Raw genomic sequence first — 26,642 nt, 5'->3', positions numbered from 1 at the left:
GACATAGGGGTGGCTAAAAGAGTTTGTAAAACTGGCAAAAAGATAAGAATGATTAATTCCACTGGAAACTGAAAGACGTTTTAAAGTGAATGCTTTCAAGTGGCAAGATGTTGGCAAATGGTTCACTAAACATTACGATAATCAGTAGAAAAAAATTTGACAGCCTCCAGTGTAACACAAATTTGCTGGAAACAATGGGGAATGATGTGACAGACATTGGGGGAGAAGTCATTGAGAGAAAGGATTTTTTTGTAGAAACAGGTTATTTGACGGTTTAGATGTTCTATTTATGTGATTACAGTTAATGTACACTGAACTCTTATTTGATTATGATTTTGTGTCATTTCACTTGTATTTATAGCAGTCTCCTAATAATGTTAGATGCAGAAGTGGAAATTTCTACCTGTTACTTGCAAACTTGTTGATCTCCATTTTAATAACGTCAGTGCTCAAAGTTTTCTTTACAGACAACACCGTCAGAATACCAAACAAAAGGGGTGTGCTAGGAATAATATCATTAGAAGACTAACAGACACATCTTGGGTTGCATACCCTCATGTCCTACGCACATCAACCCTGGCCCTCTGTCTATCAGCTGCAGAATATGCATCACTCATATGGAGAAACTTTGCCCATGCTAAGCAAGTAGATATTGCTTTGAACAGAAAATATCTATCCTCTCGCAGGAATTGCCCCACCTCACATAAGAAGGGAAGTAGCAGCGAAAGTTGAACATTGAATGCAATCAACTAATCCATGACACTCCCTTTATGGACATCAAATGCAGCCTGTTTGACTCAGGTCAAGGAAGAGGTTTTGAAGAACAACCGTACCACTTGTTGATACGCCGGAAGAATGAAGGCGTGAACTGTGGCAACAATAAGTATGTGATCCACCCCTGAGTTTAAAGGATGAAGCTTCTGCAGGTTTTTTCCTTCCGTATCCTGTCTGGAAGACCCTTAATCAACTGCAGACAGGTGTTTCAAAGTTCAAGTCTAACCTTATTGAGTGGGGATACATGTCTTGTGATTGTGGACTACTACAAGATGAAGAACACCTTCTGGTTTGTCAGCATTTAACATCACCGTGCACAAAGGAAGACATTTTGCAGGTCAATGATAAAGCTGTCCTTGTAGCCAAATATTGAAAAACAAACATTATTTAGCAGTGTATCTGGACATGGAAAATAAATAAATAAATAAATAAATAAATAAATAAATAAATAAATAAATCGTAGATATTAGGTTGTACTGCATTTTTTAAAATATTTAAGAGTTAAGGGGTTATATTCTGTAAAAATAAATCATGTATTTACATCCTCTAGTTACAGAGTTCTAATAAATCAGTCTCTCCTATAAAATTGGGTTTATTGGACATTGCCAGTTTTAATTCTAGACCCCTCTGTTCATACACTTCCCTTGCTTCAAAGTTAGAATTTATTTTAATAAGTGCTTCAACAGAAGACATAAAAGTTTCTAATTAATTTTCATTAATTCAAAACATTAAAAAAAATTTAAAGTGTGATTTGATATAATCTGATGATGTTTTGAAAATGAAACATTTTGTTATGTTTAATTAATGGTATCTTTTCAGGTATACTCTGCTAATGCATGTTTTCTTTTCCAGAAATTTTATTAGTTCATGTTATACTGAATTTGTTTTGATGGACTGAAGAACGTCACAGTTGTAAATGAATAAGAACTTTAAATGCTCCGCTTAATTTGTGCGGGACTGTAAATAGTTTTCACGGGTACTTACTTTTCTGCAGTCCAGCGCAGGTACTGCTGATGAGCCAGTAGTGAAGCAGAAGGCTGAGGAAACTCAGCTGGAACATCCTGTGGGCATGGAGAGACAATAATTGCTACTATCTTGTGTTGTGAAACTTACAATAACACTGACTCGACTGTTTCCCACCTCGCATGGAGCTCAAACACATCCCTTCACACCATGTTATGGCTCACAGTCCTTTTGAAAACTCGGCCTTGCTTTTACGACTCCTTTATTAAAGCTCATCATATTTTTAATGGACACTTCTGTGGGATTATAATTTTTATACCTGTCACATGCACATTTTATACCTGTCACATGTACGGTACATTCAACCATATTCAATTGTAAAATGTGATCATTTTATGCCCGTGTTTTAGTGCACAGAGGTCTCTGTTTGTGGTTTGTTATGAGCTGTGGAACTAGAGATGCTCCTTGGCACCTGCCTTTCATTGCCTGTAGTTAAACCATATACAGCTTTATTGCATTTCTGATTAACATGTGAAGTATCCTGTGGTAGAACGTTTATGATGTAATGGTGCCTTCACTTTTAATACACATACCTTGCAGCAATTACTTCTGAGAGATGGTCAGTACCAGTATGGCTGCTGACAGTTCAATGTGAAAAGTTTGTCAGCTTAACACCTCAGTAGTTTGAAACTATATCTTTTTCTTCTTATGTAGCTCTATATTTCATGGTGAACCCTGGCCTCTTAAAGAATTGTCTGCCAGTTATATCAATCTGATGCTAGAACTTCCTGGTTTCTATAGCCCATTTCCCAAAGGTCTTCAATGACTTCTTCCATCCATCTGATTCTGAGTCGAGCAGGCGAGTTGGCCGTGCAGTCAGGGGCACGCGACTGTGAGCTTGCATCCGGGAGATAGTGGGTTCGAATCCCACTGTTGGCAGCCCTGAAGATGGTTTTCCATGGTTTCCCATTTTCACATCAGGCAAATGCTGGGGTTGTACCTTAATTAAGGCCATGGCTGCTTCCTTCCAACTCCTAGGCCTTTCCTATCCCATTGTCGCCGTAAACCTATCTGTGTTGGTGTGATGTACAGCAACTAGCAAGAAAAAGATTCTGAGTTGACCACGCCCTCTCTGTCCCCCTGGATTTCCATGTAATATATTTATCAATCACTACTGATCTGCATTTAGGGCAGTCGCCCAGGTGGCAGATTCCCTATCTGTTGTTTTTCTAGCCTTTTCTTAAATGATTGCAAAGAAACTGAAAATTTATTGAACATCTTGCCTGGTAAGTTATTCCAATCCCTAAATCCCCTTCCTATAAACAAATATTTGCCCCAATTTGTGCTCTTGAATTCCAACTTAATCTTCATATTGTGATCTTTCCTACTTTTAAAGATACCACTCAGACTTATTTGTCTACTAATGTCATTCCACGCCATCTCTCCACTGACAGCTCGGAACATATCACTTAGTCTTTGTAGGTACCTCCGTATCACTCATCCATGTTATGTACCTGGCCCACCTCACTATTCTTCTAAGAGGTAAGGGTTATTCTGCCCAAAGGCAGGTCCGAACCTCCGCAGAGGTGTTCCTGAGCCGGAGTTTACGTGCAGTAGGGTGGCCAGTTCCTTTCCGCTCCTCCATTCCCTTACCCCCCCACCAACAGCGCGTGGCAACCCATCCAACTCCTGACCACGCCCTATGTTGCTTAACTTCGGAGATCTCACGGGATCCGGTGTTTCAACACAGCTACGGCCATTGGCTATTCTTCTAAGAAGTGGATATTTATAAGTGGTGTGTAGCTCAAGACTGCATCTTCTCCTCCATTTTCCTCTTTCACAGATTTGAAGTATCTTTCTTTCGAAGGCAGGCAGCATTCTGATATCTTTCTGTGTATGGCCAAGTTTCCAAGGCATATGTAAGCACGGTTCTTATAAGTGTTTTGTAGATTATTCAATTGGTGGTTTGAGTCAAGAGCCTTGAGGAGACAAGTCTTGTTAGAGCTAAACAGGCCCTGTTAGCTGCTGTTAACCTTTATCTGCATGCATGGCCTGGTGTCACATTCACGTTTGAGTGGATGGCCACTTGGGCGCCCACACGTTTTTGATCATTTTCATTAAATTTTCTCCACTTAACCTGCAAACACTTCAAAATAATCAGGATTGCAATTCTGACAGAACTTCACAAGCACAGTTTTGAGCAAAAATATTTATTAAATAATTCACAGAAATATTTATTACGTACACTGCGAAAATCTTCAAAATAAATTTATTTCTTCTTAACTTATGGTTAGTAAAATACCACATTTTCAGTCCTTCAAGTTTATATTTTCTTTACTATTTCACCCAACCCAAAAAATAGGTTTCATTGAGCCCTGAACAAAAGAGTAGGTAACTAGGTTGGTAAACTCATCGTTAATATTTTCTGTCAAAAGAAGAAGAAGCTGTATTTCAATGAGAAAATTAACAGGAACAACTTTATATCACACTAGTTTGCCCAAAGATGAACATAATTCTGAAATACTATAAAAAATAAGTAAATAATTACTTACATCTTCTGTTTAGGGATGGAAAAATAATTATCACTTCCGCTCGCATGACGGCAGCTTGGCCATCACCGTCAGCTTTCGGACTGAACTGAGATGATAGGGAGTGGTGGACGGGATGAAAATGAACTCCGGCTAGTGACAACATGACTAACTAAAGAATACCTGACCCTCCCAGGCCTTTCTCAACTCATTGGTGAGAAATGTGCGACATAATACAAAAATGCTGCCAGTTTGCTGTCTGTGCAAGCGGAAGAAGGGTACCGTAAAGTGGGGTAACTTCGGCCACTGACGAATAGTAACACTTATTTTCTCCTGCCTACTATAATGAAAAATATGAACCACTTGCAACAACTAAAATGCACATACAATAGAATGCTCTATCAACACTCGGTAGTCCAAAGAACAGTGGCGGGCTCATTGTTGAGTGAAACATTTTTTTCGCAGCCCTGACTATTGTCTTGTCTGGTAATAGCAGAAAACAAACTGTTTTCTAACCTCAGCATTCTAGTCTCCATTCTACTGGACCCTCCGATGAGGGTGGGCGGCATCTGCCATGTGGTGTGTTATTATGGTGGAGGATAGTGTTATGAGTCGTGTTTGAGTTGCAGGGATTTTGGGGACAGCACCAACACCCAGCCCCTGGGCCACTGGAATTAACCAATGAAGGTTAAAATCCCCGACGCGGCTGGGAATTGAACCCGAGACCCCGGTGAACCGTAGGCCAGTACGCCAACGAGTAAGACACCAGTGAGATGAAATTCATGAGAAGAACAATGGGATGTACTACTAAAATGATTATCAAGAAAGTTGGAAAAGTCATGTTTGAAAAATGGATATAAGAAGATTTCCCTGTTAGATTCTCAGGTACCCCTAAAGGAACAAGATCAATCCAGTGAAATGTTGGCAAGAGAATGCCTTACAGGCCTCTAGGACTAATATGTGAATGGATGATTATTTGTGAAATAATACTAGGACAGATATTATCTGGAGCTTCCATACAAAGCAGCTATACAATTTTATTGTGAACAGTATGCTCCAGTAGGTAGATATCATAACAAGTTTGATGGAGAAATAGAAGCCATCTATCTTGCCCTACAAAATATCATTTATAGTGTAAATTCATTTGAAAAAACAGCCCTATTCACACATTCACTAGCTGCCATACAAGCAGTATCGTCAAGTTCCAAACCCCATTCATTAAGAATTTATGACATTAGACATCTACTAAAAAAATTAAAAATTTTAAAGAGAAACATCTACAATGGATCCTTGTACATGTAGAGTAGAAGACAACTAACTGGCAGATAAACTAGCAAAATAAAAGGCACTAGTACCTACATGAGAACCAAACCTCTGGCAGCTATCTCAGTGAAGAAGATAATCACAAATAAAACCCTTGAAAAATGGAAGAAAGAGACTACCCAACTCACTACAATAAAAAAAAAAAAAAAAAAAGTCTATTGGACAGAAATAAAAGCAAGCCAACGAAAGAAGCAGTGGCGATCTTCAGATTGGAAACAAGACATGACTGCTTAGCTGCACATCTAGCTAGAATCAAAATATACCTAACTGAAAAGTGTACCATTGGCAAAATTACTGGAACAGTGATGGAATCGAAACACATACTTCTGTGCACAGGACTCAACAAAAAAAAAGGCATTTTACCAGCACTATACTGGACAGTCAGAAACAAGATGAAACAAGACTCTGTTCCCTAATACCTCTGTAAATTATTTACATTATTTGTATATTACTGTTGTCTAGAGATGTCAGTTTTGTATTGAATTACTTCCCAATAAAGCCATAGGTTATAACAACGCAGTGTACATACAGTTCTGTTGGTCGGGCATACGATGAAGTCAGTGCGATCGCCAACTGGGAGAGCTCAACACGTATTACAGACCTTCTTGCCATCTTGTAACTGTGAAGAAATGATGGCCACCTGCAACTAAATGTAGTCCATGGTATTAAATCAGTCCATGGTGATTGGAGGGGATTGGAGTGATAAGGAGGATGTGGTTCAATACACTTCCAATGTTTGTTAATTACAGTTTACTAAATTTGGTGGAGAATGTACGTTGTAGTGTTACCTCAAGTGTGTTGACGGAAGTAAGTTTGAGCAATTGCTGTGATGCTGTTTCTTGCCTTTTCCAATGTAGACCCTCTTACATGAGGCACATTTGAAACCATCTTAATTTATTCCTATCAATTCTCTCATTTTAGGTTTTATATTCTGACTTCCTTTCTAACATTTTCAATCCTCACTCCATCTTTCCTTGTCTTTCCTATCATACTTCTTAGGCATTTCATTTCGCTGGTCTAAAATCTACTCTCCTCCCTGCCTGTCATTGTCCAGGTCTCAGCCGCATAAATGAGGATGTGTAACGTAATACTTTTTGTACATTTTCTCTTTACACTTCCTTATTCCAGACAAGATTCCTAAAACTTTGGTAGAATTCATTGCCCTGCTGCACCCTCCTGTTAATCTCCATGTTCAGCCTTGTATTCTGAATTAATTCATGTCCTAGGTATTTGAAACTATCCACAATTTCAATGTCTTTCTTCTATTGATATCACCATGGTCTTGCTTTTCTCTGTACTGATTTTCACACTGTACTTTTCAGTTTTCAAGTTCAGTGCATCAAGTTATTCCTCTACTTCTTTCTTCTTTACTGTTAGTTCCCCAGACCACAATATCATCTGCAACTAGTAATTAGTATTGTTAGTATTATAAATGAATTTCAATGGGGTTAGAATTTTGAATCCATAAATAAGAATAAGTCTTCCCACACAGATATAAATGTTGTAGGAATTGTTCGTTTTTCTCTACCATTTGCTACATCATAATCATCACCATCCTAAACCATCTCCAGTTTCCTGGGTGTGGTATATGAACCTCCTCCATCTCATCCTGTCCTTGTACCATTCCTCCTCCACCAACTTGTTCCAATCATGACCTCTCAGCAGTACATTGTTCTTAACTAAATCTGTCCATTTCCTTTGTGGCCTTCTCACAGATCGTCTTCCTTCTACGTTTCTGTCAAATTCCTTCCTTGCAGTTCTGTTAACTGGCATCGTCTTCATGTGACCAAACCACTTCAGTCTTGATATCTGAATCTTATTGAGGAGAGAATCATCTATTCCTACTTCTTCTCTATTTTTCTCACTCCTAATCTTGTCTTTCCTGGTTTTCTGGATCATAGTGCGTAGGAATTTCATTTCAGCTGCCTGGAGTTTGGAATTATCTCTATTGGTCAGTGTTGTGGTTTCGAGACTGCATGTGAGAATTGGTGTATAATAGGACTTGTACAATGTCATTTTTGTTTTCATGGGTATTTGCTCATCCCACAGCAGGTGTCTTACCAGGTGGTAAAATATTGTTGCCTTATTGATTCGATTGTTCACCTCATGTTTTTCTAGGTTGTCATTTGATAGAACGTTACCCAAGTATTTGAAAACTGGAACACTGTCCAGTTGGGCTTCATTTAATATGACTATTGATTCTGCTCCTTCCCCATACACTTTCATCACCACCGTCTTACTGATTTTTAAACCATATTTCTTAAACTTCTCATTCCAGCTTTGCATTCTCTCTCTCATTTCCTCTTCTGAGTCACTCCAGATTGCAGCATCATCTGCAAATGTGAAGGCTTTGATATCTCCATGTTCTTTCCTTTTAATAGATTTCATTAATACATCCATCACAATAATAAATAGAAGTGGTGACAATGAGCTGCCCTGCTGCACTCCTCTCTTTGTTTTAAACCAGTGCAACAAACCACGTCCTACTTGAATACAACTTCTATTCCCACTATACAACATTTTCACTTTGTCTATGAGGCTGTCTCACACTGGCAGTTCTTTCATGCATTGCCAAATTCTTTCCCTTGATACACTGTCATAGGCTTTCTCAGTGTCCAAAATATTAGAAATAAAGGCTTGTTCTTCTCCCAGTATTTTTCCATTAGCATCCTAATTGCAAATATAAGGTCTGTAGTTGACCTTCCTAGTCTGAAACCATACTGCTCCTCTTCCAAAATTGGTTCAACAACAATATCTCTGATTCTGGTGTCTATTATTTTTTCCCAATATTTTCAGGACATGAGACAGTAGTGTAATACCATGATAATTAGTACATTTTTGTTGGTTTCCTTTCTTGAACAGAGGTAAAATGATGCCCATCTTCCAGTCCTCAGGAATAGTATTTTCCTCCCATATCTTGTTGAGCAGTCTGTAGAGTCACTGGATTCCTGGAATTCCGGCCGCTTTCAGCATATCTGCACTTAGTTCGTCTCTGCCCACTGCCTTTCCTTTCTTCATGCTTTTCAACCTCAAGCCATGTAATTGGTGGTTCAGTTGTGGTTCTTTGACTTGGCTCTCCTCTATCCGTTGTTATGTTTTCTGTATCTCCATTCAGCAACTTTTTGAAATAGATCTTGAGTTCCTGTTTAATTTCTTCCTCTTCTTGTGCCAGAGTTCCATCATCACGTTCAATTACTCTTATGGTCTTTTGATCCCTTCGCTTGTTTTTCACTACTTTGTATAGCAATTTCATATTTCCTCTACTGTCCTCTTCCAGTTTGTCTGCAAACTCATTCCATTTCTCCTCTTTTTCTTCCCTTACAATGTTCTTTACAGCAAGTTTCTTGTTCCTGTCTTGGAGTCTTTGTGTTTCTTGTTCATTGCGTTCTTGTCCCTGTTTTTGTTTTTTCTTGTCCAGTGCCTTCTTTATTTGGTTTCCTTCTTTCACCGCTGTTTTCACTCTATCATTCCACCATAGTGTCTCCTTTTTTCTTTTGATGGAACTTGTAACTTCACATAGGATTTTGGCTCCTCCCACAGAGGTGTCTTTGAAAGCCTTCCACTCTTCATTAACATTGGTTACTTCACCCTTTGGCAGACTTTGTTGAATCCTCAGTTTGTATTCTTCCTGTATTTGGACTTCTTGTAACTTCCAAGTTTTGGTTTTTTCATAATAATTTTCTGCATTTCATTAGTCTTATGTTTGAAGTCTACTACCAGCAATCTGTGGTCACTGTCCATGCTTTCACTAGGGATGACCTTTACATCTGTGATGTACCTGCCACCATCTTTATTCATGATTACATAGTCAATCAATGTTCTATACTGGCCATCCCAACTGTACCTTGTTACTCTGTGACTGTCTCTTTTTTTTAAAGAATGTATTTTTGATTATAAGATAATTCCTTCTGCACAGATGTAATAGTTGTTCTCCTTTAGGGTTCAAATTCATGTGGACCAATGATGTTCTCGTACCCCTATTTGTCTACCCCAACTTGCACGTTTAGATCTCCAATAATAATAACAACGTTTTCCTCATTAACTGTATCTTCCAGGTCTTGGCAAAGTTTCTCTTTGTCTTCCTCACTGCAGCCTGTCTGTGGGGCATACACTTGTATGACAGTGTACTAAGTGTTCTCCAGTTTCATGAACATTTTAATGATTCTATCACTTTTGCAGATAACTTCAGCTGTAGCATCAGTCCCTTCATTAAGTAAGAATCCAACACCATTTTTCGCTACCTCCTCCTGTCCACTCCAGTATAATTTGTATCCTTCACAAAGTGTCTTACTTCCAATCCCTTTCCATTTGGTCTCACTTAATCCCAATATTGATATCTTTCTTCTGTCCATCATGTCTAGGAGTTCTTCTACATTTCCAGTTAATGATAGAATTTTCATAGTTCCAATTGGTATTTGAATCTCTTACTTATTTTGGGTTTCTTTCAGAACATTGTATATCATCAGCCTTACGGTCATCATACTTTACAATTGTCTTAGAGGACTTGTCAGTCCGGTGTATAATTTTCTTTCCGAGGCTCTTTTTCTTATTGAAAGCGACTGTACTCAATACTCTCCTGCTGACTTGCTATGCCTAACGCATAAGAGGATTTTTCTTTCAGGGTTTACTCCCTTAGCCTTTGAGGATGCCTTCCTCATCCTACAAGGCAGTAGGTTCTATCTGTACACCCCTAGAAGGATGGGTTGCCTCTTCCACCATCTCCACCGTACCGAAGTCCATCTTCTCTGCCATAGATGCCGTTGAGGTCTTCACCCGTAACCCAGGGCAAGGGCCCTCCATATTTATGACCCCTAGAGAGAGGGTGTCCCAGTATTCTAAAGTCCCCAGGAACTGGGCTATATTTGCAACATGTTTCTGTACACTGTCACTTCACAACTTATTCAGTTCCCTCATACTACTGCAGTGGTATCCACTGTGCTGTACGCGCTTGTCTCCGCAGCTCACTGATGGTGATTAGAGGGTGTGAGAGAGGGGTGGGTGCATTTGCCCCTCCACTTTGTGAAGAAAAAGAAAAATTTAATTCCATTTTAGCCACCTAAAACTGGGAATTATAAAAAATAATTATGCAAAACTTATTGTCTTATCACCTCGTTACTTCCTTTTATTTCTTTAGATATATAAAAAAAATACTTAGCAGAAATATGGACAAAATGTCATTCAACATAGCTAAGAAATCCGTACAGCACCACAACAAGTAGGGGAGACTTGCGTGGTTGCGTGTAAAAGCGTGGTTGGTATCTGTTGGCACAAAACCTTGGTTGCGGACTAAATGACAAGTCCATGTGCTGCTGCATGAGTGGGAAGGGAGGAACGTCCACTTCGCTAGTTGCTACTGGATTGTTCACATCGACTCCTGGTGACTACATTAATGTGGCAAGGCTTTGTTTTGCTTCCAATAGCTCCACTACCTTCCTCTCCAAGGTCGGGGCTTTACACAGATAGTAAACGCACTTCTAGCATGTGAAGAAAGGAGGCAGTTTTTTTTTTTTTTTAAGATCATGGACATTGAGGTATTACTCACCCTCCTGCTCCATGCTTTCATCAATATGGCAGTCTTACTCAGTTGATGTGTAGGTGTAGTTCTATCTAGTGTCTGTAGTTAAGTACTAAATTGCTTTTTTTAATTGTATAATCATGCTCTACTTCTATTTAATTGTAATGCACATGTATTACTCTTTCCTCTGGTGAAAGTGGTGAGATGGACAGCAGGCAGTGGGGTTAAAAGTCAGGTTATAAGTTTAACTAATAGGAAAAGTCCTCTCAGTTTTAATTACTATGTTAATGGGGTGAAAGTTGCATTTGGGGATCACTGGAAGTACTTTGATGTTAATATCAGGAAAGATCTTCATTGGGATAATCACATAAATGGGATTGTAAATAAAGGGCACAGATCTCTGCACATGGTTATGAGGGTATTTAGGGGCTGTAGTAAGGATGTAAAGGAGAGGGCGTATAGGTCTCTGGTAAGACCCTAACTAGAGTATGGTTCCAGTGTTTGGGACCCTCACTAGGATTACTTGGTTCAAGAACTGGAAAAAATCCAAAGGAAAGCAGCTCAGTTTGTTCTGGGTGATTTCCGACAAAAGAGCAGTGTAACAAAAATGTTGCAAAGTTTGGGCTGGGAAGACTTGGGAGAAAGGAGACGAGCTGCTCGACTAAGTGGTATGTTCTGAGCTGTCAGTGGAGACATGGCATGGAATGACATTAGTAGAGGAATAAGTTTGAGTGGTGTTTTTAAAAGTAGGAAAGATCACAATATGAAAATAAAGTTGGAATTCAAGAGAACAAATAAGGGCCAATATTCTTTTATAGGAAGAGTTAGAGATTTTAATAATTTAACAAGGAAGATGTTAAACAAATTTCCAAATTCTTTGCTATTATTTAAGAAAAGACTAGGTAAGCAACAGATAGGAAATGTGCCACCTGGGCAACTGCCCTAAATGCAGGTCAGTGGTGATTGACTGATTGTATAGTACTGAATCAAAATCGAAAAGAATCCTATTATTTCTACAGTTATGTTGGTAAACTGTAAACCTTTACTTCTCTGTCAAAAATCACTCAGAGCATCTTACCATTGGGTAGCTGGTTTTTTTCTTTTTGCAATTTTGTTGTCAAACTCTTCCCCTCCTTCCTCCCACTATATCCCCCAGACCTTTGGTACATTTTGCTGTCTATAAATTTTTGTCAACACTCCTCCCACTTCTAGTTCTCAATTGCTGCAGCTTACTTTATAGTGCCCTCCTGTCGCAACTGCAGTGACTGCGAATAGTTGGTGTAGCATCATAAGACATAGACCTGGATTCGCAATTGCTGTCTTTGAAGCACATAGTTATAGTACAAAAATAGCAGACAACTGGTCTGTATATCTTTTCTTTAACTTCCTTATCACTACTTTTTTTTTTGCAGTAGAGGAGAGACTTGACCTGTCAGGCTGGGCACATGGTTAAAACAACTCCTTTCCCATCCAGTTGCAGATTTCAGTCATTGTTTGAGACTAACACGGTGAGTGCGATTGTTTGAAGTAACAACCTCTGTTTTTGCATCACATCACCATTTAAATGTAATTTTTTTTTGCACTATCCTGTTTCAGTTTTGACTTAAACTGTTATCATAATCGAAAAATATAAACAAGTAGTGTTGTGATTGATTTAATTTTTCTATATAAGTAGAAATACTTTCAGGAGTGGCTTCGTGAGTCCCTGGCAAGCATAAGGAAAGGTCTTCACACCTCTGCTAGTTAAAATATCATTTCATGCATGATTGTCTCCTTCCTAAACATGCATCCCTTACCACTTTTGAAGGTATATATCTGATTTCATACTGCTCAAGAATTGCTTTAAATTCATCCCATAGGCTGTTTACGTTATTATTTACCATTTTCTACCCCATCATTTTTTTTCATGCCTCTGTTATCAACCCTATGGTACTGCTTAATAGTCCTACTTTTATGACCTTACTAGCTGATGTACCCGTGCTTCGCTACAGACTTCTATGTTAGGTGGTGTACGCGTTGTGGGTAAGATTGTATTAAATTGCATACCTCTTACTGTTACCCCAGTAACGTGATGGGGAATGTCACCAAATGTCTTTTCTCATGTAAAGACTAGGTTAGCAAATTTTCATTGTAGTTGTAGTCCCTCTTGCCTATCATCAGTTACAATCAAGTTGGGGAATTTTCATTATAATGGCAGACACTCTTCACCTGCCTTTCTACATCCTCAGAAAGACTGTCTTAGTGGTTTTCCCAAATGGAATCAACAGAGTTGATTATAATGACGTCAGTTGTTGCACTTAAATGCAATGCTATCATATAAAATACTCGATCAAATGAAAAACCATAGATTTCCACGCTTTTAACAAACAGTATTTTGCTGCCGATCTAATAGTCCAAAGTTCCAGAGCTGGAATGACCAGGCCACAGGCAGCTGTGAACATTCCTGCTCCTGCTCATTTAAATCAGCGCGTCAGAGTAGGGATCAAATTGCCGAATACTATGATGAACCAGTGTGTTTCGTATTATCAAAAAATTTATGAACCAGAGGAAAAATATGCTAAAGAACAAAGCTATCCAAAGCTCCGCCTCTTTTCTGCCAATATTCAGGCAGGCTGTTATATTCGATATGCAGCATTAATGCCATCTATCGGAGATGAGTGGCAACATAAGAGACAAAGAACATCCCAACTAACAATGGTCAGTGTAATGGTATTGTTGAAAAATTTTATATGCTTCTTACATTGTAGACCTTCACATTTAGTTTTCTTCCAGCTCTGAAATACCACTCTTACCATAGTCGGTACAGTAAAACTAAATAAAACATAAATGATCGGATATTGTCTTCTCTATAACTTCTGTTATGTAGTGCTTTTCGATAGAACCAATAACATAGGTATTTAAAAATTAAATTTTAGGCACCTTCCCCTAAACTACCATTTAATCCAGGGTGAATAAAATTATTTATAGCCTAGGCTGTAGTTTCTTATTCCCCGACTCCGCATACCGATTTTCATTAAATTCTGTTGACCCATTTGTTCGTGGCTGAGCGTTGATATGGACATAGCAACAAAAATACAAATTGATAATATATCATAGCCGGTACGGTAAAAGAGTATAAGACATAAATGATTGGAAGTTCAATTCTGTATAACTTTAGTTCTGTGGTATTTATCGATAGTACCACTAATAATATAAATATTTGAGAATTACATTTTAGGCCTTCCCGTAAACTACCATTTCACTCAGCGTGAATAAAATGATTTATAGCCTAGACTGTAGTGACTTATTCTCCGACTTTACACACCGATATTCATTAAATTCCCTTCAGGCGTTTTCTCGTGATGCGCATACATACATACATACAGACAGACAGACAGACAGACAGAAGACAGGCAGGCAGGCAGACATACATGACGGAAAATTAAAAAAGTGCATTTCCTTGTTACTGTGGACTCGTCCGATACAGACATACCATTATTTTTAAATTTTGAGCAATGTGCAGACAAAACTCCTATTTTATATGTGTAGATTTTCTTTTTCATTAATTTTTAATTGCGACTGAAATAGCCTCGTGAGCACTTATATCAATTCAGCTTCTTTTGATTTGGTTTTATCAGTGCTACGTGCAGATTATTCTTGCTTCTAGTTGGTTTCATCACTTTCTGATTCAGCTAAACTTACCAATATTGTTGGTCTTGCTTTCTGGCATTCGCGTTACAATCTCAGTTAACTTTTGGTAAACTGAAATCATTCGGCCGGGCTGCGTGGCTCAGACGGTTGAGGCGCTGGCCTTCTGATCCCAACTTGGTAGGTTCGATCCTGGCTCAGTCCGGTGGTATTTGAAGGTGCTCATATACGCCAGTCTCTTGTCGGTAGATTTACTCGCACGTAAAAGAACGCCTGTAGGTCTGAATGGCGGTAAATCGGCGTCTCTGAAAACCGTAGAAGTACTGTAGTTAGTGGGATGTAAGAACAAATAACATTATTATTACTATTATTATTATTATTATTATTATTATTATTATTATTATTATTATTATTATTAAATCACTGGGTACAATAACATTACTTTATGTGTCTTTCCCCATAAGGTTGATTATCTTATAACATAACTCCGACCGAGTTCGATAGCTGCAGTCGCTTAAGTGAGGCCAGTATCCTGTATTCGGGAGATAGTGGGTTCGAGCCCCATTGTCGGCAGCCCTGAAGATGGTTTTCCGTGGTTTCCCATTTTTACACCAGGCAAATGCTGGGGCTGTACCTTAATTAAGGCCACGACCGCTTCCTTCCCATCCCTAGCCCTTTCCTGTACCATCATCGCCATAAGACCTATCTGTGTCGGCGCGACGTAAAGCAGCTTGAAAAAAAAAGAACTCCGCGTCAGGGTCAACCCTCAGGTCTGTACACCCTAAACACATCAAGTTGCCTATTATCTTTAGAGATGAGCCTCACACCTACAATTTCATGTTGTCCATCTTTAATTTTTTCATAGCTCTTATGAATTCTTCTTGCACTAGTATGAATACTCCCCCTCTTGTGGAATCTATCCTGTCTCTACGATTCTGAAGTCCTTGGAGAAAATTTCTGCATCCATAAAATCCCTTCTTACCATGATTAAACTCCTATTACACTATATGGTAACAAAATATATACTGTATTATATTACTTAAGTCTATTTACAGCATTTCTACAGTTTAACACTAACAACTTTGTCATTCTTACACGACTTCCGGCTCTCTGTTCTATCAACACCGCTCCCTAGTCCATCCCGTTTCCCCTCTATATTTTTTCTAAATAGACTTCCTAATTTGTACATACTCCCAACGGTTCAAGTGAAGACCATCTGAGGGCAGATTCCTGCCTATTAGGATCTGAAAATCTCACTCCTCGTTTCCCCATGTACCCACTCACCTTCCAGTTGGTATCCGTACTTCACAGTATCCCAATGATAACAATCTACGCTCCCTTAAACTTCTCCCGTGCTGTCACAACCGAATCTCACGGTGGTATCTGTTTCTGCTTGGCTTATATTGTTGGTACGAGGGTAATCCCAAAAATAAGGTCTCCTATTTTAAAAAAATTATAAATACAGAACTCTGTTCGTGTGGCTGTTGGTCACAATATTATGAAGCGTGTTTCCCACGCACGCATAAAAACATGCGCGCTCCGCGCTGAGGCACTCAGTCTTGGCTTGGCAGCCGTTGAGAATGGAGCTCCCGTTGGATGTTACCGCCAAGTGCATGGATGTCAACAATGTTCGTAAGTGGTGTAGAGAGTTTGCGGCCGGTCGGACTGAAATTCACGACGAACAAAGGAGCGGGAGACCGTCAATTTCCGTCGAGACAGTCATGAAGGTTGAGCAAATAATGCTTGAAGATCGGCGGATCACCCTGGATTATCTCTGCACTTTGGTTCCTGAGGTTTCGCGAAGCGCCGCTCACAGAATTTTAACGGAAAAATTGAAATACCGGAAGTTGTGCGCAAGATGGGTGCCAGCACCGACGACGAGGTGAAAGATGAGGTTCACAACTTCCTGAACAGCATGGCGGAGACATGGGCATACAAAAACTGTCACAGCATCTACATAATGCATCGACCGAAATGATGATTATGTGGAAATATAGCTAAATGTTCAGGCTGTAAAATTATGTAAATCATTGTAGAAATAAACAGGTCTATGTATTTATAAAAAAATTAGGAGACCTTATTTTTGGGATTACCTTTGTACTAACATGAGAAACTACCACCTTCTCCTTACCCTCCTCCTTCCCTACTATTTTCCTCGAACATTGTGGAACAACTTGGGGATCAACAGCTTCAACTGTGCGATGCTCAGCACTAGGGTTAGTGTACTCGATTGCCAAATACTATGCTACTGTCTGGCTAAATAGTGGCTACACAAATATCATAGATACTCAACTGAACATCACAATGCGTCTCATCACTGGCACGATCAAATCTACTCCCTTACAGTGATTACGAGTATTAAGTCATATTCCTCCTCCAGATCTCAGACGTAAAGATGTTCTCCTAAGAGTATTCAATAAAATCCACGATGCTATCGGTGATGCAAATACTAATCGACTGCGTTCAAGAAAACCAGCATCAAGAGGTGCCTGAACTTGCGGAACAGCAACTACCAAACTTCGTCGGTTTACGTTGCCTGTGATTAGTACCACCATGTGCGGAAAACCATGGGTCTGCGTTGCCTGGGATTAGTACCACTATGTGCGGAAAACCATGGGACTGCGTTACCTTGATAGTAGTACCACTATGTGCGAAAAGCCATAGGTCTGCGTTACCTGAAATCAGTACCACTATGTGCGGAAAACCATGGGTATGCGTTACCTGTGATTAGTACCACTATGTGCAGAAAACCATGGGACTGCGTTACCTTGATAGTAGTACCACTATGTATGGAAAGCCATAGGTCTGCGTTACCTGTGATGAGTACCACTATGTGCGGAAAACCATGGATCTGCTTTACCTTGAGAGTAGTACCACTATGTGCGGAAAACCATGGGTCTGCGTTACCTGTGATTAGTACCACTATGCGCGGAAAACCATGGGTCTGCGTTACCTGTGATTAGTACCACTATGTGGGGAAAACCATGGGTCTGCGTTACCTTGAGAGTAGTACCACTATGTGCGGAAAACCATGGGACTGCGTTACCTTGATAGTAGTACCACTATGTGCGGAAAGCCATGGGTCTGCGTTACCTTGAGAGTAGTACCACTATGTGCGGAAAGCCATGGGTCTGCGTTACCTTGAGAGTAGTACCACTATGTGCGGAAAACCATGGATCTGCGTTACCTTGAGAGTAGTACCACTATGTGCGGAAAGCCATGGGACTGCGTTACCTTGAGAGTACTTCCATTATGTGAAGAACACCATGGGTTTTTGTTTCCTGTGAGCGTTACCATAATGTGTCATACACCGTGGGTCTACATTGGTGCCATTGAGTGTGACATACCATGGGTCTACATTACCTGTGATTACTACCACCATGCGAGACACACCATGAGTCTGCGTTTCCTGTGATTAGTACAACTGTAGGAGGAACAGCCTGGTTCTGCTTTACTAGTGATTAGTGCCATTATGAGGAGCCGGTGACCTAGCTGTTAGGTCCCTTTAATCAACAAACATCATCATCTTTCTATTCTGGATGCCTAGTTCTTCCAGCACAGATGCATCAGTCCGATGGTCAGGCCATGAGCTGAGTCCGGCATTTGGTGCCACTTACTCTACTACTGTAATCCTCCCGCGTGTCGAATGGGCATATCCTATATATTTATGTACCCGATGAGAAGTTCGTAAATATTGTCTACGTCTACAGAGACGTGTTGCAAGGCACATACATATACGTAGTTGTGGGGGCTACCTTAATTTAACCTTTCTAATCGTTTCTCATAAATCCGTGCGAAGAACAGGTACGTTAGCTGGTTATTTCATATTTCCGTCCGCCTCTCTGGTGTAGGGGTTAGTGTGAATAGCTGCCACCCTTGGAGGCCCAGGTTCGATTTCCGGCCCTGCCACGAAATTTGAAAAGTGGTAGGTACGAGGATCGGAACGGGGTCCACTCAGCCTCAAAGTACTGGTGGGTTCCATTCCCACCTCAGCCATCCTCGAAGTTGATTGCACTTTTCCTCCAGGCAAATGCCGGAATGGTACCTAACTTCCTTCCCTCTTCCTTGCCTGTTCATTCCAATCTTCCCATCCCCCACAAGGATCCGGTTCAGCATAGAAGGTGAGGCCGCCTGGGTGAGGTACTGGTCCTCATTCTCTGTTGTATCTCTGACCAAATGTCTCCACGCTCCAGGACACTGCTCTTGAGGTGGTAGAGGTGGGATCCTTCGCTGAGTCCGGGGGGTAAAACCAACCCTGGAGGGTAAACGGATTAATTAAATACATTTGATATTTCTTGCTTAATTGACTTAATTCGATCGCATTCCATTATTTTTATTTTTCATCTGTTGTTCCTTCACTAAGGCTGTGTCCATATCATACTTCTCCAGGACTTTCTAAGCCTCTTCCCATGGCCGAATTACGGATTATTTATTACGCCGTATTTCATCGCCGTTATTAATGAGGTGTATAGGCTTGCAGTTAAAATGAAGAAGCCCAGTACTGAAATGGTCGTCACGTTGTTGAGATAAAAAAGCGCAGTTACCTGTTATATCGCTCTACGATGCTCAACTTTCACAGTAATTTGCACGGGAATCTTCTCTACTGTCGAGAAAGCGACAACACATCAGAATTGATATTCTAGGAGTAATCAGCCGTAACGTCCTTCACGTCACACCTTTGTTTGAAAGGTTATCAGAAGCATATAGATAAGAAAAGAAAGCCAGTTTATTTAAAGAAAAGAGACGGCCTTGTTGTTTTATTTACTAAACTTGAAAACAATGATTCAAAAACGTCGCACATATTTCTGAGAGCAAGGCATAGGAGAGTGATCTTGCAGCCCCGGCTCTGCGACCCTCTCCCCTGAACTCACCTCGCGCGAATTGCTGCTTATTTATGACTTCTTCCCCATCCATTTCATCCTCATTAGGTCGCCACCAAGCCTATACAGATGCCATGCAATATTATTATTATTATTATTATTATTATTATTATTATTATTATTATTATTATTATTATTATTATTATTATTATCATCATTCAGTTAAAGTTGTTGAATTTTACAGGATTACCAGCGGGCATACTCATCATTCACTGATTTATTAGCTTCCTCGGGAGATCAGTGATGGTGTCCTACCCACGATTACGGGTTCTATTCCAACCATAACGAGAGAACACTAAACCTGAAAGATTGCATTTCACTTTAGCACATCTACGTATAAAAAGAAAACTGTATTACTCCTATAACAGCAGCCGTGCAGTGTCTTCCTACAAGGAAGTAACCGGGAGTGAAATACCAGCACGTTGTTATCTATATAATGAAGTCAGAAGTATGAGGTGAGGAAGTATACAACTTGTGACAATAAAGTTCGGTGAATGAAGTCAGAACGGTCGATCTGGCAACACTGGCGACACGCAACGCTGCACCTGCGTAGCAGCAGGTTTTGACCACCTGCTCCCAACGTTGTTCAGTTGAGCATGGTATGTGTGCCGTGTACGACCTGTTTTTTGAAACAGTGCGTGTTTAGTCCGTTGGTTCTGAACTGCGAACAGGAACATGAACCACCAAAAGATCAATGTACAGTTTTGTTTTAAGCTCGGGAAGACACCGAAAGAAACGCATGCGATGCTGGTACGTGTTTATGAAGATCAAGCACTGTCCTTGAAGTGTGTGTACGAGTGGTTCGCCAGTTTTCGAGGAGGCCGGGGAAGTGTTTCTGACAACCCCCGCAGTGGAAGACCGGCGACCGCCGTCAGTTACGAAAACATTGAGAAGGTGAGGACATTAATCACGAAAATCGGCGATTAACCGTGCGCATGATAGCGGTTGAACTGTATATTAACCGTGAATCCGTGCGACAAATCGTTACCCAGAAGTTAGGGAAGAGAAAACGTGTTCTCGTCTTGTGCCACATCACTTGACTGACGATCAGAAGCAGGCACGTTTAGAGGCTTCACAGGATTTTGTCGAAACGGCGGATGCGACACCAAATTTCTTGAAATGTATTGTCACTGAGGATGAAACTTGGTGTCTCAGTACGACGCTGAAACGAAACGGCAAAGCATGGAATAGCGTTCTCCGGGATCCCCTCGTCGGAAAAAGGTCAGAGCCGAAAAGTCACGCATCAAACTCGCTTTGAAACGAAAGAGATTTGACGATGTTCCTGACATCCAACGAATCTGACGAGGCTTTTCAACGCCATCCCAAAGGAAGCCTTCTTGCAAAGTTTCCAGAACATGTATCGCTGATCTCAGCAGTGCATAGTTATGGGAGGGGACTATTTGGAAGGACAGTAAGGTCATTGTCGTGCATTGTTCATCTATGTTGATAGTACAGGACTATTCACCGAAATTTATTGTCACAGGTTGTATATGACGAGGAACGCATGGTTGTTCGTTAGCAGTGGCGATCTGACGGAGCGAAGCCTAGCACAGCTATCCCCCCGGTCCCCATACCTAGCGGACATTCAGCAGCAACCCGCGCGAGGTGAGGCGAGAGGAAAGAGACGCACCTCTTGGACTGTAATATCAGTCTCCGATGTCTTGCTCTGAGAAATACGTGCGACGTTGTCTCTCATTGCTTTCAACTTTTGTAAATTGAATGAAGTGCCAAATGCTTGCATTACAATGTGCTTTAGATTTCCGTCGTTCTCGTTTGAGGTTTGGGCTTCACCAATAACCTTGGTAGCCCTCAGTATACGCCACTGGTCAGGGAAGGATCTTGAAATAATGTATGCTGGCTGGGATAGCTGATCATAGGACTCACTCGAAGAATCTCGTTGCCTGATATGGTACTAGGTACAGGAGGAACTAAGTCTAAGCAAGTTCCATATTTTGGCAACAGTTTCTTCTAATTTTGTCAGTCTCCAAAAAGTCAGTTTCAACCTCACAGGCTCTTGAGAATTCTTTCAACAAGTATCTTCCCATTCCATGCACTGCTATAGAAAATCTGTTTATCTCAATGTGTATTTAGAATCAGCTGCTACACAGTAGAGCATGGCGGAGTACTCACTAGATCACGTTACAATGGGGTATTGAAATACAGCTGTCACACACTGCTCATAAATCTACGGCATTTCGTTCCACCACTCATTACCCACTTTATGACTAATTAAGATATGGCTGACCCTGTCTCATTACATTTAATAACCGCCTTTAAATACCATTACTTTCTTTTTTTTTTTGGACAGCATTGAAGCGTGAAAATGTGTTAACCTTCGTCCGGGGATATAACAAGAATGGGACTTCGCGGGAGTGGTTTGTTATAATCACCCTCTCCACTCCAAACTCCATGGAACTACAGCCGTGACGGATCATGGCCTACCAAGTGACTACTGCTCAACGCAAAGGCCTGCAGATTGCGAAGTGATGCGTGCTCAGCGCGACGAACCATCTCGGCCAGTATTCTTGGCTTCCTAGTCCAGCCCAGAAACCCTCACCTTGCTGGGATCCATCTGAAAATCTCCCAGCAGGCCAGGATGAGACTTGTACCACATTGAAAGTGTCTAAGTAGGTTGCGCTGTAGTAGATTCTAGACCAACATTGAGAAATGGGGTTTTCCTTTTAAGTCGACCCTCTGTGAATGGAAAGTGGCGGTGATTACTGTTTTAAGAAGAAGCACAACTTGGCAGCCATCCGCTATTAACAATAATCAGAGGGTAAATTGGAAGAGATCCAACACTTCGAAAAATGGAATTATCGATAGAATGTCCGGCTCCATGGCTAAATGGTTAGCGTGCTGGCCTTTGGTCACAGGGGTCCCGGGTTCGATTCCCGGCAGGGTCGGTTTCACTGGTTCGGGGGCTGGGTGTATGTGTTGTCTTCATCATCATTTCATCCTCATCACGACGCGCAGGTCGCCTACGGGTGTCAAATCAAAAGACCTGCATCTGGCGAGCCGAACTTGTCCTCGGGCACTCCCGGCACTGAAAGCCATACGCCATTTCATTTCATGGATAGAATGAAGGGAAGGGTCACGAACGGCCTGAAAATGAAACACTCCCTAGGCTTCGAAAATCCATTGGGGTTTGAAGAGAACAAGAGTTGACCAAGGTTGGTCGGATAGGGTAGATGAAAGTGAGGAGCTTGGCACAAGTAACTGGAAGAAGTGCCAAACTCATCTAAGGGAACCACGCTCCCAAGTTGAGAGTCCATGGTCCCCTGTTTAGTCGCCTCTTACAACAGGGAGGGGATACCGTGGATTAATTCTACCGCCCCCACTCACACGATGGCATAAGTTTGCCATCCCTTTTATAAAAGTACACTACCTATTTTGCGTGTTGGCCTGACCATTCCTGTACTGTGGTAGTGAGGTACGGATTCTGAGAATCACGCACTGCGAAATGAATTATACACCCCGAAATAACTGGCTGCACGAAATCAAATTATTGTTAAATTATCCTTTAAATTATAGGGTTATCATTAAATTCTGCTTTCTGATATTTAGGGGGAATTTCTCCGCTCATCCTGATGTTACGTGATAATGCAACTGTTAGCCCTCTTGAAGCACCCCTTAGTATTTCCTGGAATGTTGGAATGAGTTGGAGTGGGTAGCTACCTGTCGGTCTGCAGACACATGACGACCTCGTCTTCTATTGTCCGTTTCATCGGGTCAATTTTCAGGAAGGCGAAACTAGAACACTCGGATTGTGGCCGTACCTTGAAGATACTAGAACTTCATCACCAGGTATATATACTGTAAAAGCAGAGTCGCCTACAAGAGTTGGTGTTGTGCCGCGCTGAGTGTTGAGTAGTCAATTTACGAGTCTTGAGCCGAAAGCTAAGTGTGTGTGGAGCAGTCACGTGAGTGAGTTATCGGTCTTGTCTGGAGTTGAGCCAAATCTAGAGCAGTCGTGCGTTGTGATAACCAACACTCATGTGTTCGAACCCGACAACATTACAAGTGTTGTGTAAAGTGAGTGTAGTGCGTGCGAAGCGAAATTAAAGTTGAAACCTGTCGATCAAGATTAAATGGAGGGTCACCCGTTCCACGCAAAGACTGCCAGACCCACTGAGAGAACAAGATCCTTTTGTAAATAGTCTGTAATTAGTGAAGTGTTATCATTCATTGCCGAGTATAATTGTTTGTTTGTGTATGCGTGTGTGTGTGTGTGTGTGTACTAAAATTGGTTCAATAAACCAATCAGTAATTTACTCGCAACATTGGGGCAAGGGCGTGCCTTCGTTAGAGCATTGTTGTCTTCGCTAATTAGAACTATGTATACTAATAAGATGGTGGAGATGAGGTGCTATTGGGAAAGAAATCCATCTAGGGATGACAAGGTTGTGTGTAGAGGTAGTCCAAAGAGTGAAGGACATAGAAAGGCAAACGATAAGGATAAAATATAACAGCAAGAATAGAATTTTGCAAAATAAATGAAATAGGCAATAAGGACGAAAATGTTAACAAAAAACAAAAGAAAAGGGAAAATAGATGAATGATTTGGTGTTTGATGGGAGTTTCCAAAATAAAGCTTTAAGAGAAAAATAAAATAAAATAAAATAAATAAATAAATAAATAAATAAATAAATAAATAAATAAATAAATAAATAAATAAATAAATAAATAAATAAATGTATTTTATGTAATACACATATAGAAGTAGCACATTTGCTCAAGGACTGTAAAGAAACGCTCCTTACCCTGACCTGGCTCACTAACATGAGCAGGTCACTGTCGTTATGTAAGACCTTTCGCTGATTCAACTCACCTCCCTCCCTTATGCTTGCTGAGCATCAGTGCCCTATCTGTCTTAATAATACCTTATTTACCCGGAACCCTAAATACCGAGCAACAATACAGAACAAAACATGACAAGCACCCTACACACTACTACTATTATACATAATTCCATCACTGCACTAATACAACCTTCTCACACACGACATATTCCCTCTAAGTCCAAGCGTCTCTTTACACATTAATCACTTCAATATCAGGTGTTGTCACAGTTTGTTAGTTGGAATAAATTTGGAATTTTCTAACATTAACAACACTAGTTGTTTTTGATTGCGATGATTGTGGTGGGCGGATGTTCTTTGCCTCAGTTGGTGGTCATCCATGACTCGGTGGAAGGGGGATTCTGTTCATTGTCTGCGTCCATCCATATGTAGCAAGAATACGCAGGAGGATGTATCCTAGGCTCTATAACGTGGTTAAGGCCTAGGAAATAACTAAGAAGGCTAAGGTTGTCTAATATTTATTGGGCACGTATCATATACACTGAGTGGCTAAAAGTCTCTGAACTTTGGAGCGTGGGTTGGCGACCACGGGGCCCTCAGCTGAGTCCTGGCATTGCTTCTACTTACTTGTGCCAGGCTCCTCACTTTCATCTATCCTATCCGACCTCTCTTGGTCAACTCTTGTTCTTTTACGACCCCGACGCTATTAGGTTTGCGAGGGCTAGGGAGTCTTTCATTTTCACGCCCTTCGTGGCCCTTGTCTTCCTTTGGCCGATACCTTCATTTTTCGAAATGTCGGATCCCTTCCATATTTTCTCTCTGATTAGTGTTATATAGAGGATGGTTGCCTAGTTGTACTTCCTCTTAAAACAATAATTATCACCACCAACTCTCCTTTCCCATTGTCGCCATAAGACCTATCTGTGTCGGTGCGACGTAAAGCAAAAAAAAATAAAAAAATAAAAAAAATAAAATCGGGTTTCCGAGGTCAACAGTGTCGAGGGTGAATCTTTAATAACGTGTAGACCACAGGTGTTTAAAGAACGGACATCACGTCGCCTCCGAAGAACCATACTGGGCGCTCGACGGCCTACTGTGAGTCAGATCACCGCCCAGTTGAATGCTGGGAGTCAGGAACCCATTTCTACCAGAACTGTAAGGAGGCAACTGCACCGCGTAGGCTTCACCAGCGGACGACCAACTCGTGTCCTTTTGTTGACACCTCGACACAGAGCTCAACGACGTGCATGGTCCCGCGAACATCGGCAATGGACCATGGAACAGTGGCGGCGTGTGGTATGGTCCAATGAATCCCGGTTCCTGTTGTATCGAGCGAGAGTATCGCGTATGCCCCATGAAGCTACGGATCCTGCGTGTCAATGTTGTGTCAAGGCGGGAGGTGGCTGAGTTTTGGTGTGGGGGGCATTCTCATGGTCGCAATTTGGCCCCATTTTCCGGCAGCAGGGAGCACTGACAGATGCATGTTATGTGGATATTCCTTCAGACCATCTGCATCCCTTTCTGGCCCTGGAGTACCCTGATGGAGGTGCCATCTTTCAACAGGACAAATATCACCGCTCTGTTGAGGCACGCAGGTGGTTGGAGGAGCAGTCCTTTGAAGTTACGACCATGGATTGGCACTTCAGATCCCCCATCTTAATGCATTTATGGGATGCTGTCGATGCTGGTGCACGCTCCGTGAACCCCGCACCAACTACACCAGACCAATTGTGGGCAGCAGTGCAAGATGCGTGGGTCCAGATCCCTCCAGAACGATTCCAACACCTTGTAGAGTCGATGCCTCGATCAAAAACGAACTCCATACAATAGTTTGGTGGTTATCCATGACTAGGAGAGGAGAGTGTTCATTTCTTCATTCATTCATAATAAGATGGTGCAGCGAAGGAAAGTTTACGGGATATTACTCTCGAGAATGCTTCAGCTGATACTCGTGAAATAAACTTATAATTTCTCAGTTTGCTGCTCTGAAGTACCATGTTAAGTTTTAGTGGCCGTAGCGTGGAATGAATTTCAGAAGACCATGAAGCCATGCCGCTGTGCGTCTATGTCTGGAACTGATCAGGCTGTTACATTAAAATCTTTTCAAGCGTGTGCTCCGTAGGATGACCATAAATCGAACTCGAAGTACCAAAGCTAATGTATGAGTACACAGTTGACATTGACAGTGTTACGTGAGGAGAAAGTTAGATCGCCGTTCTCCTTAGCTTTACGA

General features: G+C 41.1%; 1 protein-coding gene across 1 annotated transcript in view; it reads right to left on the bottom strand.

Moving 5' to 3' along the window:
* Window positions 1–26,642, bottom strand: part of LOC136886786 (uncharacterized) — a 117,115-nt gene that overhangs the window by 38,377 nt on the left and 52,096 nt on the right. The window contains exon 2 of the mRNA XM_068230551.1: window positions 1,759–1,835. Within this exon, the coding sequence (XP_068086652.1) occupies window positions 1,759–1,835 (77 nt within the window). The remainder of the gene's footprint in view (window positions 1–1,758; window positions 1,836–26,642) is intronic.

Source organism: Anabrus simplex, chromosome X (assembly GCF_040414725.1).
Source record: "Anabrus simplex isolate iqAnaSimp1 chromosome X, ASM4041472v1, whole genome shotgun sequence".
NCBI classification, from domain to species: domain Eukaryota; kingdom Metazoa; phylum Arthropoda; class Insecta; order Orthoptera; family Tettigoniidae; genus Anabrus; species Anabrus simplex.
The sequence above is the reverse complement of the archived record's forward strand: the minus strand, read 5'-3'. Positions and strand labels throughout refer to the sequence as shown.